Source organism: Stenella coeruleoalba (genome assembly GCF_951394435.1).
Source record: "Stenella coeruleoalba genome assembly, chromosome: 5".
NCBI classification, from domain to species: Eukaryota; Metazoa; Chordata; class Mammalia; order Artiodactyla; family Delphinidae; genus Stenella; species Stenella coeruleoalba.
The window spans coordinates 48843968-48863502 of NC_137150.1; the positions used below are offsets into that span (position 1 = coordinate 48843968).

Here is a 19535-nt window from a genome sequence, read left to right on the forward strand (position 1 = left end):
CTGACTGGCTGATAGCCAAGTGCCTGAGAGTGCTCTGTAAGGAATAAGGAAGTAGAACAAAAATTACAAATAGAATGCTTTTTTTCTTAAAAAGGAAGTAAGAAAACTAAATAGTAGCCTCCTAGCCACCTGCATTTCACTTCGTCTAAGTTGTGAGATCAAAGAACAAACATCATGTTTATTTTTAAGTTCCAAATGGCAAGTGCCATTCCAGACTGCGTCTACTAATGAATGCCAAACCCACGAGGGCAAGGCCATCAGTAGCCAACTCTGCAAGAAGTCCCTTCCTTTCCACAACTGATATGTCTCTCCTCTATTTTCTCCTTTGCTCTGCTGACCTGAACCAGATGCCCTCAACTGTTTCCATTATCTTCTCTGTCAATCCCATCTCAACATACGTAATTCCCTTTCATTTTAAAGCCTCGGCCAATCCTGCCGTCTCACACCTCAAGCCCCACACTCCATAAAGGAACTTACTCCTTTAGCCCTATTGTTGGAAGCTCTCTCCTTACTGACACTAAGAGCCACCAAAGAAAACCACATCTGCCAAGAAAAGCCATTTAACCCTCAACCACTCCTTAGTGCCCCCACTAGGAGGCTACACAGGGCCTCTGGCCCAGAGTACTCCCTAGAACCAAAGCCCATTTGAGACCCACTGCTGCCATGTAACTGATCAGAATCAATCAGGTATATCTACAGAGAGACATGGTACACAGACATTAAAAGGCTGATTATATCTGTATTCAATGGCATGAAAATATCTTTATGACCCACTGCTGAGTGAAAAAACTGTAGAATAACATGTAGAACATAATCCACATATACAATTACATACAAATATCTGCATGTATGTATATATACATTCCACACATGTGAAAAACATGTTGAGAGAAAGATGCCTGCACTGTATACACACACAATAACGCATACTCATAAATTTGTATCTGATTAGATTTGGTATAGAAATATACACATACACACACACACGTGGAAGAGCAGTCACCAAAATGCTAAAGGTGAATAATGCCTACTAGGGGTAAAACTTGGGAATGATTTATATTTTCTTTTCCAAAGTTTTTGTCATTTCTATGTAGGTATTAACTTTAGAATCAGAGAGGAAATGATATTTTCCTTTTTTTATATTTACTTCCGTATATTGTTTTGTTTTTATCACATTAAAGCAGCATATAAATTTTCTTGCCTCATTATTCAGTGGGAATTTATGCAATTCAAATATCTAGAAGTGTTAAATATTATATAGAAATTTCAAATAATAATATCTACCCATGAAGGATATCCTTTTTAAGAGACCACATATTTTTAACAATGAAATGAAATAAAATGCCTACCTATTTATTACAGAAAATCATTATTTCTACTTTCTGCAATACAAGCTGTAAAAACAACAGCAAAACAAACAAAAAACAACTTCACAACCTCCCAATTGTGTTCAGATTTTGACACCCTAAAAAGAAAAGTTGCAATGCAGAAACAATTAAAATATTGGAAATAACTGTCCAACAACAAAGATATTATATAAGACAAACTGCAGCCATGCTGTGCACAGTAGCTCAAGCGAGTGAGATAGAAAGCTCTGAAGACACACTGTTAAGTGTAAAAACAAAATGCAGAATACCTACATGTGTTTACAGTGTATTAAAAAAAACTGTGTACTAAACACATAGGCACACATTTCTTTATACTATATATGTCCTTAATGCATAGGTGAAGATCTGACGGGATATCCAGCAAACTGAGAAGACAGAAGGACTGAAGGGGAAAGGAGGCTGAAGGTGACGACACTTTTTTACTTTACCTGTACTATGGGAATATTTTATAAGAATGCAGTAAAACTGCTCATGACCGGACAAATACGCAGGCTACAGTGTTATTTTAAACTGCTATTAAGCTTTGAAACAGGTTTCTAACAATCCTTGAAAACAATGAGTTTTAAAACTTAAAATACCTCCTAATATTAATAATAGAGGATAAGTACCTTGGTTTTAAGCAAGTAATTTTCCCCCAGATAAATTCATAATGAATCCATTTGATATGTAGTTGATCTGATTTAGACATTTTTAGAGAAAACTGATCATTTATAAGGCTCTTGATCTAAAAACAATCTCATTGACCTAATATACTAATATTCCTAATATTCCTAAGAGTATACTCTTAGGAAATTTTTTTTAAAGGGAATTACTAGATATAAAGATACATAACATTCAATGCAGGTTTACTTATAATAGCAAAAAAAGGGAAAAACTAAAACTGCCAGCAAGAGGAAATTAGGTTTTTTTTAAAAAGGTAGAATATTATGTAGCCATTAAAAATCATGTTTATAAAACAATAAACACTGAAGATAATGGTCTGAGCACACCCATTTGCTTCTCCCTCCTACTAAAACCCACTGAAATAGCAGTTACTACAATAACAAAAAAGACTGGGGGGGAAAAAAGCAATTATACTCCAATAAAGATGTTTAAAAAACAAAAAAAAAAGACTGGGGGTAACAAACATATAAATTTAGACTGTGGGACATTCCGTAAGATAAGTGACCTGAGCTCTTTAAAAAAAAAAGGTGGGGGAGGAGATTTTCTTTTTTTTCCCCCCCCGTAAGCGGGCCTCTCACTGTTGTGACCTCTCCCGTTGCAGAGCACAGGCTCCGGATGCGCAGGCTCAGCGGCCATGGCTCACGGGCCCAGCCGCTCCATGGCATGTGGGATCCTCCCGGACCGGGTCACGAACCTGTGTCCCCTGCATCGGCAGGCGGACTCTCAACCACTGTACCACCAGGGAAGCCCAGATCTTTTTATATTAAAGGAAAATCGGGCATCCACATGCACGTGTGACCCTTAATTAAATCCTGGGAAAAGGTATTTTGGAGACTACTGAGGGAATCCAAATATGGGGCACATAGGTCAGAAAAACCGTGTGAATAGAGAGGAACTTAACAACTGTTATGGATAGCTACATGAAGGGTACACAAGGGTCAATGCTTACTCTTTCCATTTTTCTGTGGGTTTAAATGTTTTTTCCAAAAAAACTTGGGGGATTAAAAGAACAACATTAAACAAAAAGAAAACACACATACAGCAAAGCGAGAGAGATAAGGGTACCATCTGTATTTCTGTAAGACTTAAAGATGAGGTCATACTGAAGGAGAAAACAGAGAGAAGGAAGCTCTCTGTAGTCCAGAATACAGGAAGAAACAGACCAGAGTGGATTTAGTTAGACTCAGAATTTAGAGGTATGAAAGCAGAAGTAAGAAGTGGGGCTAAAAATTGAAGGATTATCTACAGGTCTGTCTAGAAAACAGTCTCACCAGTCACAACCCCACCCCTCTCCCATACAGAAGGGGTATCGAGACCTAGAAAGAAAGGACACTTCTCTTTAAAAGTCTAAAAACTGCCACGGAAAAGCTAGGCTTCTAGAGTGGGTACTGGTACCTTGAAGTAAAACCCTCCTTATTCCGAAACTGCTGGCTCACCAGTCTAATGGCCAGCTTCTAACCTGCACACCTTCAATTCTAAACCTGCCAAAGATATATCCTTACCACTGTCATCACCACTGCTATTCCCACATGCAAATACAGAAATCTTAATCAGCCTTTCCACTAAGGAAAGAGGTCTGCTAAGGAACAACCTATCTTCAAAGCAGTGGAAGAAACCCATGTTGATTAATTTATATAATCATTTACTCTTAAATATAAGCAGAAAACCAAGCATTTTAAGGGAAAACTTCTTTTTCTTATAAGAGAAAAACCAGCAGCATGAAAAAAAAGACAAAGATAATTTCTAAGGAACATAAATTATTTAGGAAACAACAAAAAAAAGAGTTTTAAAATCTGATAAGTATCACAACAGAGATCTAAAATATTTCAGCCATAACAGAGAAATAGGATTCCAAGGGAAAAGAATAAGAAAATTCTCTTAGAAATTGGAAATACAAAGGCTGAACTAAAATTTTCTTTTAAATGTGAAACGAAAGGATTAAAAAAAAAAGGGTAAGGAAATATGTCACAACAGAATAAAAAGATAAAGACAGAAAATGAGTAAAAAGCTAAAAGAAGTAAAGGATCAATCCAGAAAGACCAATATCCAACTAAGGAGCTCCAGAAAAAGAGAACAGAGAAAAATAGAAGGAAATAAATTTTTGTTAAAACTTTTTTAGTTTCATACACATGAACATTAAGTGTCACACTAAGAGAGTCCAAAAAGTGTCTGAACTCAATGACATCTAGAGAGCCTCATGAAACTCCAGAAAAGCTAAAGAAAACAGGCAAACCCAAAAGACTGAAGAGAAAAAGTACCAATTAGTGATAATAAGACAAAATCAGCCTTTTCTTTGGTAATACTAAAAATTTGAAAACAATGGTTTCAAGTTTCCTAAGAAAAATCATTTTCAATATAGAATTTACATACAAATAATCATTAAAAAGATATGGGGAGGGAATTTTTAGGACTACAAAGATTCCAAATTTATTTTCCACGTACCCTTTACAAGCAAGTTATTAGAAGATAACTCCAGTAAAACAAAACTCCTATCACAGTGTCCTTTGACTATTTACATGTCTGTAGACTATATCCACTGTACTCTAAGACGTTTGTTCACTTTGGATTCTTGACACCTAACACCACGCCTGGCACCAAGTAGGCATTCAATAAAGAAATATTGGCACAGATTATCCTCAGGAGTGTGGGAGACTAGCAAAGAATCCCATTCAGGAATGAATCCATGAAACTAAGCTCTGCTATTTCAGGAACATGAGCTCAGGATGAGTCCTCTTCTCTGCAAACTCTACGTATTTTTTAAAGCTCAGCTTAAGTCCCATACAAAAAGCCTTCTTCAACTACTCCAATCCCCAAAGATCTCTTTTCTGTTAACTCCCATGGAATTTATCACTTGATTATATACTGTTATGTTGGTTACTGTTTGATATGTCTAGGCACAGTTCTTCAAATGTCTATTACTGTCTCTGAGGGAAGGGACTTTGACTCATGTGTACCCCCAGGGCCACTAGCACAGTGTGGGACAATAGGTAAACCTGATTAACTGGCTGCCTGCTCATAACTAACAACAAAAGAATCTCATCACTGAGGTCAGGACTTAGACTCTCTTCCATAATGCAATTTCAGGCAATCAGAATATATCCTAAAATGATTCTTTGCACTGAAGGTAAACCACTTGCGGTACCAAGATAACCAAGAATTAAAATTAATACGATGTATTACATGTTCTAGTTGATGATTATAATTAAACTTCATCTTTTAACAAATATTTATTACACACCTACTATGTGATAGGCTAAGTCCCTACAGAATCTTAGATTAATATCTAAACCACTGGTTCTCAAATTTTTTTTTTTAATAGAACCCTTTCTTCACACACCATCTTATTCAGAACTCCCAGATTCAAACAGATCACAGAACTGTTCTGTCTAAAGTTTAAGGTAAGGGGGCTTCCCTGGTGGCGTAGTGGTTAAGAATCCACCTGCCAATGCAGGGGACACGGGTTCCATCCCTGGTCCGGGAGAATGCCACATGCCGTGGAGCAGCTAAGTCCATGCACCACAACTACTGAAGCCCCCGTGCCTAAAGCCCATGCTCCACAACAAGAGAAACCACCGCAATGAGAAGCCCGAGCACCGCAACGAAGAGAAGCCCCCACTCGCTGCAACTAGAGAAAGCCCAAGCGCAGCAACGAAGACCCAATGCAGCCAATAATAAAAATTTTTTTAAATAAATAAATAAAGTTTAAGGTAAGGCTCAGAGCCCTATCTATCTTAGTCTGCTCAAGCTGCCATAACAAGGTGCCACAGACTGGGTAGCTCAAACAACAGAAATTTATTTCCCACAGTTCTAGAGGCTAGGAAGTCCAGGACCAAGGTGCCAGCCAATTCAGTTTCTGGTGCAAGCTCTATGCTGGCTTGCAGATGGCCACCTTCTTACCTCTCAGCAGATAGAGGGGAGATCTCTGATGTCTCTCCTCTGATAAAGCCACCAGGTCTACTGGATCAGAGCTCCACACTTAGGACCTCTTTTAACCTTAACCACCTCCTTAAAGGCCCTGTTTCTAATATAGTCACATGCGAGTTTAAGGCTTCAACATACGAATTTGGGAGGGATGCAATTTAGTGCATAGCACCATCTACTGAACCTTCTCCTTGATCTAGGCCCAGGGACACATGGATGAAAAGACTAAAAACCATCTAATTAGACAACTTAATTTTACATAAAAGAAAACAGGGGTGTAAGGAGGTTAAATGACTTGCCCTAAGTCACACCACCAGTCAGTCACAGAATTAAGACCAGAAGCCAGGTCCCTTATGTCCTCAAACTTTCTCTCATAATATTCTACAATTGGTAGTAAAGTCACCATGTACTCTTCTGACTTGAATTGTCAATGAGATGCACAAGACATCACTAATCACCAGACCTGCCACATGAACTCCAAACTCATATATCCAACACCTACTCAACATCTATAGGTGGGTGTCTAACATACATCGTGTTGAAAACCAAACTCCTTATTTTCTTCTCCAACACCTGCTTTAGCAGATTCTTCCAGGTGTTCAGGCCAAAATACTACAGTTATCGGTGACTCTACCTTTCCTCACATCTCTTATTCAATCCCTCAGCACATACTGTTAGGTCTATTTTCAAAACATCCAAATTTCTTTTTTTGGCCACACCATGAGGCATGTGGGAATCTTAGTTTCCCAACCAGCGATCGAACCCATGCCCCCTGCATTGGGAGCGCAGGGTCTTAACCACTGGACCGCCAGGGAAGTCCCAAAACATCCAAATTTCTATAATAAAATATTGGAGGAAAAAAATTCAGAATCTGGCTAACCACTTTTTACCACATCTACTGTCACCATCACGGTCCAAGCCCCCAATATCTCTCTCTCTTGGATTATTACAGGAACCACTTAACCGGTCTCCCTGCTTCTATCACTGGCCCCTAGAACTTACTCTCAAAATTGTACCTAAGTTAAAGCCTGTGTGAGATCATGTCACATCCCTACTAAAACAGCTTTCCAGTAGCTTCCCAACTCACGCAGAGTAAAACCCAAGGGTTTAATAATCTCCTCGTGATTACATTACAATTACCTCTCTAAAGTCATCTCTAAACATACTCCCACTCTCTCATTCCACTCCAGCCACACTACCCTCCTTTCTGTTCCTTAAGCATGTTTGCCTCCCTCACCCTCCTTCAAATGCCATTTTTATTAGCAATGCTTTCCCTTACCACCCTAATTAAAAGAGCAAATTCCCTCATCCCATTCCCCTTCCTTGCTTTATTTTTCTCTATAGAACTTACCACCATCTGACATATTATATACTAGTTTACCTGTTATCTATCTATCCCTAGCTCCATAAAGACAAGAGATTTTATCTGCTGTGTTGCTGTATTCCCTGCACCTAGAACGGTGTTTAAATGCTCAATAAATATTTGTTGAATAAATGAGTTAATGTATGAATGAATAAAGTCATAAAACTAACTGGGCTTCAAAAGCTCATCTTGGGACTTTCCTGGTGGTCCAGTGTTTAAGACTCTGCACTCCCAAGCAGCGGGAACGGGTTCAACCCCTGGTGGGGGAACTAAGTTCCCACATGCCGTGGCACCCCCCCCCCAAAAAAAAAAGAAAGAAAGCTCATTTTGTCTGACACCAGAGCCAGAAAGCTATCAAAAATAAGGTTTTTCCTTCTTGACAGAATAGTACAGTGAATTAAAGTCAAAACATCTGGGATTAATGTAGATTCTAGGGCCAAAAAACAGCAAAGAAAGGGAAAGGGAATGAGATACAAACAGCCTTTGAGTCATTTATAGACCTATGACTGCAATTTCTAGCCACATAATCCTTTCCAGCTGAAAATGCCCAAAGACTTAGAAAAGAAAGATACAGAATGATCGCTTACAATAAAACAAACAAATAAAATTAACCATAGCCTATCTATTTACATTTATGTATAGAAATGTACAGGAATAAGATAGGAAAGCTTCACATAAAACTTTGTCAGGGCAAAAGGGACTACTGAAATGGGATGTCACTTTTACTCTGTATTGTCTGTACTGTCAGTATCTTAGACAACAAGAGTATATTCATGTTTTATTTAGACAAAATGAAGCTCTTCAACCTACTTCCTCAAAGATAACCACTGATTAAATTTGTTGTGTATTACAGATTTTCTTCCTACATAACCAGACAGACATATAGATATAAATTTTAAAAAATAAGTTAAATGATAGGAATTCTGTTTCCAGGAAAGTGGAATAGACATGCTTCTCCCTACTCCTCCCCCTAAGTATAACTAAAAATCCCGAATGTTACATATAAAATAAATGTAAGAGGATCCTAAAAGGTGGAGAAAAGCAGACTCCAGGATCCAGTGAATGATGTGCTTGCAAGCTCCCTGGGTTTCCTTTTTAAATCTCATATAACCCAAACATAAAGGTGAACAAGTCAGTAACCCAGAAACAGCAGTGGGTACAGACCAAAAAAAAAAAAAAAAAAAAGCTCCAATGGGCTGCTCTTTCTAGCCAAGGATCAGAAAAGGGACAGCCTAGCAACACAGAAAACTTTTAGGCAATAATTGCTCTACTCCAGCCAAACGCCACAGAAAACACTATGGCCCCATCCACATCCACATTAGCAAAGACCTAGGCTTCTACCCTCGTCAGGCTGTAATGAGGTACCCGGATTCCACAAATCCTTCCAACAGGTTAGTGCCAGAGAAGGCCAGGTAGAGAGCCAAGACTTTCATACCAGCCAAGCAGTAAAAGATCACGAACAACAAACCAGCCCATCCCTGTAGTATCAGTGGAGACCACGTGGGGAGCAGTAACGCAGCATTCCTATCCCTCCTAGCCAGAGATACCTCAGTAGAGGCCTAGTGAGCCAGAATTCATGCTCACTTAGCAATTACAAGGAGCATCCCTCAGGTATCAATGGAAACCAAATGGGGAACCTGGACTTCTACCCCCAAATGGCAGTAAGGATGTGGCAAACGCTCTTTCAGAAGCCAGCCAAAACAGAAAATTTAAATAAGATTCACAATCTCATAACATAATACTCAATATGTCCAGGTTTCAATCAAAAATCACTCATTGTACCAAGAACCAGAAAGACCTCAAGCTGAATGAAAAAGACAATCAATAAACAGATGCCAACACCAAGATGAAAGATTTTAATTATCTGACGAAGATTTTAAAGCAGTAGTCATAAAAATGCTTTGAACAAGCAATTATGAGCCCACTTGAAACAAATGAAAACATAAACTCTCAGCAAAAGAAACAGAAGATACAAAGAAAAAGCAAATGGCAATTTCAGAACTGAAAAATAGAGTAACCTATTAAATAAGTTAAATGAGATGATATATTCTTGCTTTTTTCACCTAATAACTAATGAAAACCTAAGTCTCTTTATATACACACACATAACATTTTTAAGCAGCTATAGTATTCCACTGTATGAATTAACTATCTTTTAACTAATCCTCAATTACTGAACATTTGTATTGTTTATAATTTTCCACCATTACAAACCATGCATATTTGCATAATTATGTATGTCATAATTATCTCTCATATTTAGTCAATGACATCACTAAAAATCAGACTGCTATGTGAAAAGGCACGCATAGTTTAAATTTTCATACACACTGCCAAATAACCCTCCAGAAAAGTTGTACCAATTATTATACATTCCTACCAATAGTGTATGAGTGTACCATACTTGCCAACAACTGTTACTGTCTCAATGTTTTTCCCTGTTTTCTAATTTGACAAGTGAAAATAGAACATTATTGCTATTTTTACATACATTTCTTTATTACTAATATGGTTAATATATTTTCATGTGTTTAAAACCCAAAAGTAGTCTTTCTTTTGAAAATTACCAATGCAGGTCTTTTGTGTATTCTCATTGTTTATCTTACTAATATAACAGAGCCCTTGGTATTTTACAAATATAAGCTGGGTGACATATATGGTGCAAATACATTTTCAACCATTTTGCTGGTTTTTAACTTTGTTGATTTTTTTTTTGCGTAAGAGTTTTTAACTGGCTTAGATTTCATTTTAGCAAATCAAATTTAAAGACTAAATCTTAGTCCCACTAAATTGAAGTACAGACATCAACCTAAAGACTTGGTCCCAACTAGTTTTAGAGACAATCAATCATACACTCATACACACACACACACACACACACACACACACACACACACACACCAAAAACAAAAAAAACCACCACTCTCACTACTGGTAAGAGTCTAGAATTAGCCTTTCTGTTCTCATGACAGTAAAGAGGATGCTGGCACCACTAAATACCTATACATTCAATTAACAATGGTCTCCTCCACATACACAGTTTCCCCAGGTGTATGATTGGACTTCTTACTTCGTTTTTTAAAATACAATATTCCATTTCCCCATTGGCATTCCACTCCTACTCTGAACCCCAACCTATCTGGCTGGTGACTTGACAACCTACCTTGTAGCCCTCGTATCTACTGGAGGCTGGACCCTTCCCTCATGTCATTCACTGTTATCGGAAACCTATTTCAAAATAACCAAAACTCTGAAAACCAGCAGACTGCCACCTGACGGCTCATTATTATCACTACCTAGAGATTTCTGCTACCATGCTCTGCCCCTCTTTTGGAGACTGAGCTAAATTTACTAAGCTACCTTGAGTATCATAATTTGGACTGCAAGTCCACTCACTTGATCTACTGCTCAGCTGGGACAGAAAACAGAACAAATGCTATGTATTATTCCCGTGTTTTTTCTAGACATCTATTCTCCCTACTTCTTTTCCCCCACCAGCCAGGCACAGGTTCTGGCATTCTTCATCATACAAGGCTACCTGGTTTATGACAAGTAGCACTAGCAATTTCATAAAAAATAAGCACAATCACTGAAACTGTGATTGTAAAAGTCACATACATAAAATCATAATGAAACAAAAATGGTTTAAAAGGATACCTTTTAATAATGTGAAGGGAAAAAAATTCAGACCACATATCTCTATACATATATACCCTAATGCCATTCCAGTACTTCACAGAATAAAGAATTTAGCTATAATTTTTTTAGCCAGTTTACCAGTCCTTTCCATAACTACCAATGTATTACTTAACGATATTATCTGACATCAATATCCGTAACTATAGCATTAATGCTTAGGGCTAAATTACATTACTTAAAATTTTCATTTTCTTCAGTCTAACATTTTCAAGTCGTTAAGTAATTTCTTTCTTAACTAATTTTATTCACATTCCAGGATACTTCCATGCTAAAATGTAATTTTTTAATTAAAAATATCAGCTCAATAGCCCCAAAATAACTGTATGCTCATCATACACGTACTTGGTAAAGATCACAACCTTAACTAAAGAAATACAGCACAAGTTCATCTTCCTCAGCAATCTATAAACTATACTCCATTGGATTCAATTTTACAAAGCTTCAAAGTATTACCATCCTGGATCAGGAAAAAACAGCTAAAGAGGATGTTATTAGGTTAACTCAATGGTTCTCAACAAGGGGCAATTTGGCCCCTCAGGAAACATCTGGCAGTGCCTGCAGACATTTTTGGCTGTCACACTAGGGAAAAGAGGAGGGCATAGCCTACTGGTATCTAAGCTAGGCATGCTGCTTAATGTCCTATAACGCACAGGATAGCCCCCTACAAGAATTATCTGGTCCATAATGTCTATAGTGATGAGGCTGAGAAATACGGGACAACTGATGAAATCTGTATATGAACGGCACTGTATCAATGCTAAACTTCCTGAATTGAATCCACTTCATGTGGCTCATAAAAGAATGACTTTGTCACTAGGAAGTACATATCAAAGTTATTTAGGAGTAAAGGAACATGTCTCAACTTACCCACAAATGGTTCAGAAAAAGGTAACTGTATATATGTAGATAGAAAGAATGCATGATAAAGCTATGAGCCAAAATGCTAACAACTGGTGAATCTGAGTAAAGGGTATACAGAAATTTATTTTATTATTCTTGCAACTTGAAATTATATCAAAATAAAAAGTTAAACAAGTATTACCACACCTGTAAATTTCTTTTAACTGGGATACTCTGCACAATTTCCCAGTATATATGTGCAATATAACAAATCACCTTTCTTTTACTCCTTTCTCAAAATAAATAACACTATCTTGAATGGATACTTGTAAATTTGACCCACATAACTCAAGTTAGCATAAACTGAAAAGTAAAATTTCTAAAACGTGAATTGCACAGAAAGAGCTAGAAACATTTAGATGTCTACCAAGGACATGACATTCTTTAGTATATCACAGTAAAAGTATGACTTAATTCCCTGAATTATATGTTTCATGCTTTCAATGCACACTGAAAACTGCAATCATTCAGAATCACAGAAGATGTGAACACAGTCAGTGGGAAAACATACGTAAGAAATAATACAAAAACTTTTTTAAGACTCAGATTTTCAGAAGTTTGACATTATTTCCAAATTCTTGAAATGTATCATTCTTGTTTCTAGACACGTTATTTCAATAATATTAAACAGATAAACAATAACAGTTTTGTAAATATTAACAGTTCACTTCTGGAAAGCAATAATTTAAAATTTTAAAACCAGGAAAAAATTTCGGGCACTTACAGATGTCTGGGACATACTTGACTGCTGTGTGACACTTCCTGTGGGGGATGTAGGTGGTCTTCCACTGGACAAACTTGCCTAAAATAATAAAATCTTTATAATATGTCTATAAAAGCCTGAAGTTAAAAACTTTCTGGTACCAGGATACCATAAAACCACAATAAAAGTCAAAACATCTATTTTACAGTTATTTTACAGTCAACATGGATTAAGCTTTAGCCAAACAGATTAAGAAAAAAAGAAAACACTGAACAGTGAAAACAGAAGACCCAAAGGCTAATCTTATTTTAATAGCCGCAGTCATTGTCAGTTTTACTCTACAGGTCTCAGTCTTCTTTGAAGTGAAATCACTACTCTAATGTTATGAAAAAGAAATTGGAGCTATATCAAGTACCAGTGGGTTTCGGTTTCCTTACTCATATCATGTACACGACGTTATTTAAAATTACACTACCGAGAAGAAGTAACAGCTGGGGATGTGTTTATAACAGAAATAAACCTTTTTTCAGGTTCAGTCAACTGAGATTCTCCTCTGGTGAGGACATTTAAGATTAAATCTCACATACAGTTTAATTTAAATAAACAGTGCAATAATAATGAAGATCTTTTTAAAAACATAAGCATTTAATCATAAAATCATCCTGTTAGCAGTAGGAATCATATGAGTGGATTTTAGAAAAGTGTACATACATATTTTTATACAGAACATTCCTGGAGGGATACATATTAAACTTTTAGTGGCCACCTCTGAAGAGTGGAAAATAGCAGGGGATATGGAAAAGGAATACCTCTATACTTTACCTCTTATGGTCAATTTTATACTGTTTGTTTTTTTTTAATGAGTGTAAATTACTTATGTAATTTAAAAAACCTTTTTTGTTAAAATGTAGATAAGATTCATGTAACCCTAACTATTCACTGTTGTACCTAAAATTTTACACACAAAACCATGACATTAGTATAGCATTTCTGCAATGTAGATTAAAAAGCAGAGGGACAAAAGTTAGCAATAGAGTAACACATAAAACACATTCATTTGTTTTTAAACTAACCTCAATCTGGCAGCCTATTATATTTCCTTAAGAAAAAATAATCACAGGACACCTGAAAACTCTAAAATAATACCAACATATTTATTTTCAGGAATTATCTGCAGGTCATGTCAACTTTGGCCTCATAAGTTCTTAATTCAGTTCCGTCTCACCTGAACAGCAGCAAGGCTCTGAAGCTGGGAGCTGCTTAAGTGCTGCTGCTGGAGAGCTGCTGTGTGCAGCATTAAGTGCTGTTGCTGAGCGGCATACATTTGCTGTAGATACTGAGCAGCTGAGCTGGGAGGGCGGTGCAATGCCTGCTGAATTACCTGTGATAAGTCAATTGAACCAATGTCAAACCATAATCTTAACCATAAAATAAAGTATTAAAAAAGCAGCAGTTTAAAATTTCACTACTTTAAGAGAATGGACTTGAGGATGCGGGGAGGGGGAAGGGTAAACTGGGACGAAGTGAGAGAGTGGCAAGGACATATATACACTACCAAATGTAAAACAGATAGCTAGTGGGAAGCAGCCGCATAGCACAGGGAGATCAGCTCGATGCTTGGTGACCACCTAGAAGGGTGGGATAGGGAGGGTGGGAGGGAGACGCAAGAGGGAGGGGATATGGGGATATATGTATACATATAGCCAATTCACTTCGTTACACAGCAGAAACTAACACAACATTGTGAAGCAATTATACTCCAATAAAGATGTTAAAAAGGGCTTTCCTGGTGGCGCAGTGGTTGAGAATCTGCCTGCCAATGCAGGGGACATGGATTCGAGCCCTGGTCTGGGAAGATCCCACATGCCATGGAGCAACTAGGCCCGTGAGCCGCAACTACTGAGTCTGCGCATCTGGAGCCTGTGCCCCGCAACAAGAGAGGCCACGACAGTGAAAGGCCCTTGCACCGCGATGAAGAGTGGCCCCCGCTTGCCGCAACTAGGGAAAGCCCTCGCACAGAAACGAAGACCCAACACAGCCAAATATAAAAATAAGTAAAAAAAAAAGAAAAAAAAAAAGTATAGCATTGTCTAGAGTCTGTGCATGTACTTTTAAAAAAACTGTTAAAAAATAAACTAAAATAAAATTTCACTACTTTAATGTTCAATGTCATCAAACTTATTAACATAGTTCTCTCCTAGTTACATATCACTAGGATTCACTAATCTGTACAAATTAAAGTTACCCAGTAGAGGCAATTCACAAAAGGAAAAAGTGCTAAGTAAGCATGTGAAAAGATCTTCAATCTCACTAGTAGTCAAAAGTTACAAATTAAGACACTATTTTCCAACTTTCCAATGGATAAAGATTTAAAAGAATATTACTACTACTGGAGAAACAGATACTCTCATACACTGTTAGTAAGAATGTAAATTGGTATAACCATTTTGGATAAAACTTGGTAGGATTTGCAGCTTGTGTAGCGAGGATATGTATACCCTGCAAGCATTACGAGTATCAATGTAGATCAGTGCCATCCAATACAGCAGCCACGAATCTACTGAGCACTTACAAGGTGGCTAGTGCAACTAAGGAACTAAGTTTTTAATTTTACTGAATTTTAATTATAATTTAAATATAAAATAGCCACATGCAGCTAGTAGCTACTATATTGAACAGAGCAGATATATCTATTAACAAAAAATTCCCAAATATATCATTAGGTGAAAAAGCAGGTTACTAAATAGTGTATAGAGTAAGATACGATTTATATTAAAATATTTTAAAGAATATTCAGGAAAACATTAAAAGACTACTGATGGGTAGCTAGATTAGAAGTGATTTTTACCTTCTCATTTGTATTTTTCTTTAAATGTCTGAAAATACTTAGCTTCATTATATTAATAACCACTTAAAATTATAAAGCTATTTTTTTAGGAAATTACTAAATAATCACTTTTTTATATGTTTTTTAAATGTCAGATTCAACTGTTTCAAAACAGAATAAAACTGTTCTTACTAAAAAAAAAATTCCTGGTAAAGTGTTAATGACTGTGACTATTGAAAACTATGAACCTGAACTTCATAAATCGATAAGTATAGAAAAGCAAGTATTCTAGTAAGAGGAAAATCCTTTATCTGTCCAAATGGTAAGTCAGACTTACCAGTACTCTGCAAACACATCCTAAAGTCACATCATGCCCATGATGACTCTGAAACAGCACCCTAAATCTCAGCATCAAACCAGAGTTTTCAAAGAGCTAAGGGAGTAATAGAGCCATAATCCTACAGCTTGAGCTTCTGAGTCAGGACACCTTTACCACAAACCTATGAATCTCTTTATCCAAATTCCAAGAAAGTGTATTTCCTTGTGTTTTTTTACCTTCGTGTTTTCATATCTCAATTCCCCAACAAAAGACTGCTATACCGGGCTTCCCTGGTGGCGCAGTGGTTAAGAGTCTGCCTGCCAACGCAGGGGACGTGGGTTCGTGTCCTGGTCCGGGAGGATCCCACATGCCGCGGAGCGGCTGGGCCCGTGAGCCATGGCCGCTGAGCCTGTGTGTCCGGAGCCTGTGCTCCGCAACGGGAGAGGCCACAACAGTGAGAGGCCCGCGTACCGCAAAAAAAAAAAAAAAAAAAAAAGATTGCTATACCTACTGCAGACTCCTGTCACAAAACCAATGTAGGCTTTTGACACCTAGTTGCAGGGGACTATAGATCTGCATTGTGATTTAGAATCACAACAATATGTCTTTTTCGTCAGGTAAATCTATATATGTTCTTCTAATTCCATAACAAAATTCTAAAATCAAACTGAAATAAAAAATGAATAACCTATTTGGCACATATTTCTGTCAGAGTATAGTAATTTTTTTCTATTGTCAGCACAGTCTTTCATTACAATTCAACACTATACTCATGGGAGAGAGACTCTTTAAATGCAAGTTAAAGATACAGCATATTGTTCTTATTTTGTTCCTATGAAGGAGCAAAGAAGGAGAAGAGGATTCTCAGGACTGAAAAAGAAAGCTGAAAGGTATTAAAGAACTACTTAGGTAGTTCAGTAAATATTGATTTGATTACATTTAAAGGGAAGCAATTCTATGATCTCATAAGAATTAGAGTTAGTGCTATTTGTGAGATATATCTGTATCTACACATCTTCAATAACTTTTTTTTATTAACACATCCAGCTTAGGTAAAGCTAGAGAACAAAATGGCATTTAAAATGTCACATCATCTGTATGCTCAAGCTCTAGATACTCTTCCCTATATCCCTTGCCTCAGAGAAAGGTGAAAAACATTAAAAACACACTCTCCATTCCAGTTTGAATTCTTACTGAACTGACTAGGTCTCCAACAATTCTGATTCTACTCCACAGTAGCTTCAGAATCCTAAGCCACAGAACAGCTAAATAGCCAGTATACTGGGATCTCCACTCTAGAAAGATGTATCAGGGAGACGACTACATCACAAACAAGTAAGTTAGCCATGGCATGCAGGATCTTCACTGCAGCATGCGGACCTCTTAGTCGCGGCATGCATGTGGGATCTAGTTCCCCGACCAGGGGTCGAACCTGGGCCCCCTGCATTGGGAGCTCGGAGTCTTACCCACTGGACACCAGCGAAGTCCCAAGGGCACAACTCTAAAGCTACAGTACCAACTAGTTATGTGGGTTTAGGAAAGTTATTTAGCCAATTTACAACATCAGTTTTCCCATTTGTTAAATGGAGAAAATCCATATTAAGAACTTATCAAATGCTTGGCACATAGCAAGTATTCAATATATATTAGCTATTACTGTTTACTGAGTATATATAATGTGCCCCACATAATTCTAGATGCTTCCTTTAATCCTCATAACTAACTAAGCAGGTGGTTTCACCCTCATTTTTCAGTTTCCTGAGGCTCAAGGAGATTATGCCTCTCACCCAAGGCTACATATCTACTAATGATAAAGAAAATGGAATTCAAAGAGCACATCAGATTGCAATGCCCATGCCCTTTTCATGCTATACCATATTGCCTCAACCTCCATTATTATAAAGGTTAACGACGTAAACTTTATTTTCCCAACTGAGTGAAGAGCCTAAGACTTTTCCTAATTAAATATTCCCTTCCTCCTCTGCCCCTTGGAGCTCTTGAATGGATCCTCCTGTTTAGGGTTCTTAGGCCACTTGGGTTTAAAATGAAACTCTTAACGTATCTACAGAGCTGAACAGATCTGAATAGATCCTAAGTCCATATTTTGGGTTCAAATGTAAAATAATCAGAAAAACCTAGAGCCATTCTTCATGTTGGGGCTCTTGGTTGAGTTTGTCAATGTTGTAGAAGTACCTAGAGACCTTCCAATTATAATTTTCCCAACATATTGTTTTATAAGCTACACGCTGACAAATGTAGGCCCTCTCAATAGAATGATTATTCCATAACTCTGTTGCTTGTTCCAAACATGAACAATTCTAACTGTACTCATTTAGAGGGTATCAAGTAACTCATTTGAGGACATGAAACAATAGATTCATCTGGCTTAAGCAAAAAGAAATGACATCCTCAGTCTTAGCCTATGCATCATGGTAACTGAAATACCTGTACAGCATGTCGGTCTGAGCCACTATAGACAGAGATCTGTGGTTGCTGCATTCGAGAGGAGGAAGTGGTGATGGTGGTCGTGGTAGTGCTACTGGTTGTTGTCGATACCGAAGATGTTCCAGGGTTTGGTTCACTATCCATAGCTGTACTGTGGTCCTTAAACCTAGCAGATAACACAAAGGATTTATATTGGCAAAAGCATTATCTTATGGTGTTTAAAGAATAATTATTCCAAGAAATAATCAGCAACAGTCTAAATTTCTAAGAAGGCCCTCATTAAATACAGAGAGCACACAGTCACCATAAATACGTGCCAGGGAAAAATATTTCACAAATATATAGCATATTTAATGGTTCATACCTACTAAATTTGAATTCAAATGACTCAGGATATGTAATTCAGATAAAGCCTGGCCTAAAGTTTACCTTTTTATTGTTGAAGGAAGATGAGTGTTTTGAAACCAAAACAGGTGATGACGGAATACTTAACTACCTAGGAAAATTAAAACTGAAGCAATGTCAGAGTATTAAAATATTTCTTTATATTCTTGTGACCATACTAATTACAAATTAAAGTCATTCTTATCTAGACATTAAAATAGGATGCCTATGGACTTGTGTTAGCTTAGTTTAGTAGTTTACCTTAGTTTAGTCAATTAGCTTAGTTTTTGGTTACCATATATACTTTATTTAAAAATAAGTTCTCTTAGAAAATAATTTAAAAAATAATTTATTAACTCACACTGCTTTCCCTCTAATTCTACAACATTGTCCTCACTACATGTAATAACTGAGTAATACTCATAAGCACATTACTCTGACTGGGTAAATAAGAGAAGCAGCTGAAAACAATTTCTCCACTTCCTTACAAAAATCTCTTTTTCACAAGTAATAGCTCCAAATTTTGAAAACAGCATAATTATGTCACTTTCCTCATGTACAGACAGTAAAGTGCAGTTTTGTACCACACTGATTCTTTTCCCTACAATATTACAAACTCATTTCACTGCTGTGGTACAAAATTCCACTAAATACAGAATCTGTATTTTAACAAGTTCAAACAACATATTAAGTCAATTCTGAGGTGCTTAATATTGTTAGTAAACGAGAACTACAGTATTTTTTTGAAGGGTCAGAAATGCACCACAATGGTGAAAAGCACACTTGAGAATATACTGGCTTTATCTGCTTTTCTTATCAGTCTTTTCTTCTGAGAGACAAAACCTGACCCACCTCATAGAAGCAGCATTGACAAGAATGTAACAAGAACACTTTCTACTTCATGAAAAGACAAAGGAATTTGG

General features: G+C 37.1%; 1 protein-coding gene across 8 annotated transcripts in view; it reads right to left on the reverse strand.

Moving 5' to 3' along the window:
* Positions 1–19535, reverse strand: part of PHC3 (polyhomeotic homolog 3) — an 85182-nt gene that overhangs the window by 64195 nt on the left and 1452 nt on the right. For all 8 annotated transcript variants that reach the window (XR_013828348.1, XR_013828349.1, XM_079921696.1 and 5 more), the window contains exons 2-4: positions 18229–18394; positions 13863–14018; positions 12659–12736 (exon numbers count right to left, since the gene is read on the reverse strand). Coding sequence is in view for 6 of the 8 variants with exons in the window: in XM_079921696.1 (XP_079777822.1) it covers positions 12659–12736; positions 13863–14018; positions 18229–18394 (400 nt within the window). In the remaining 2 variants the exon portion in view is untranslated. The remainder of the gene's footprint in view (positions 1–12658; positions 12737–13862; positions 14019–18228; positions 18395–19535) is intronic.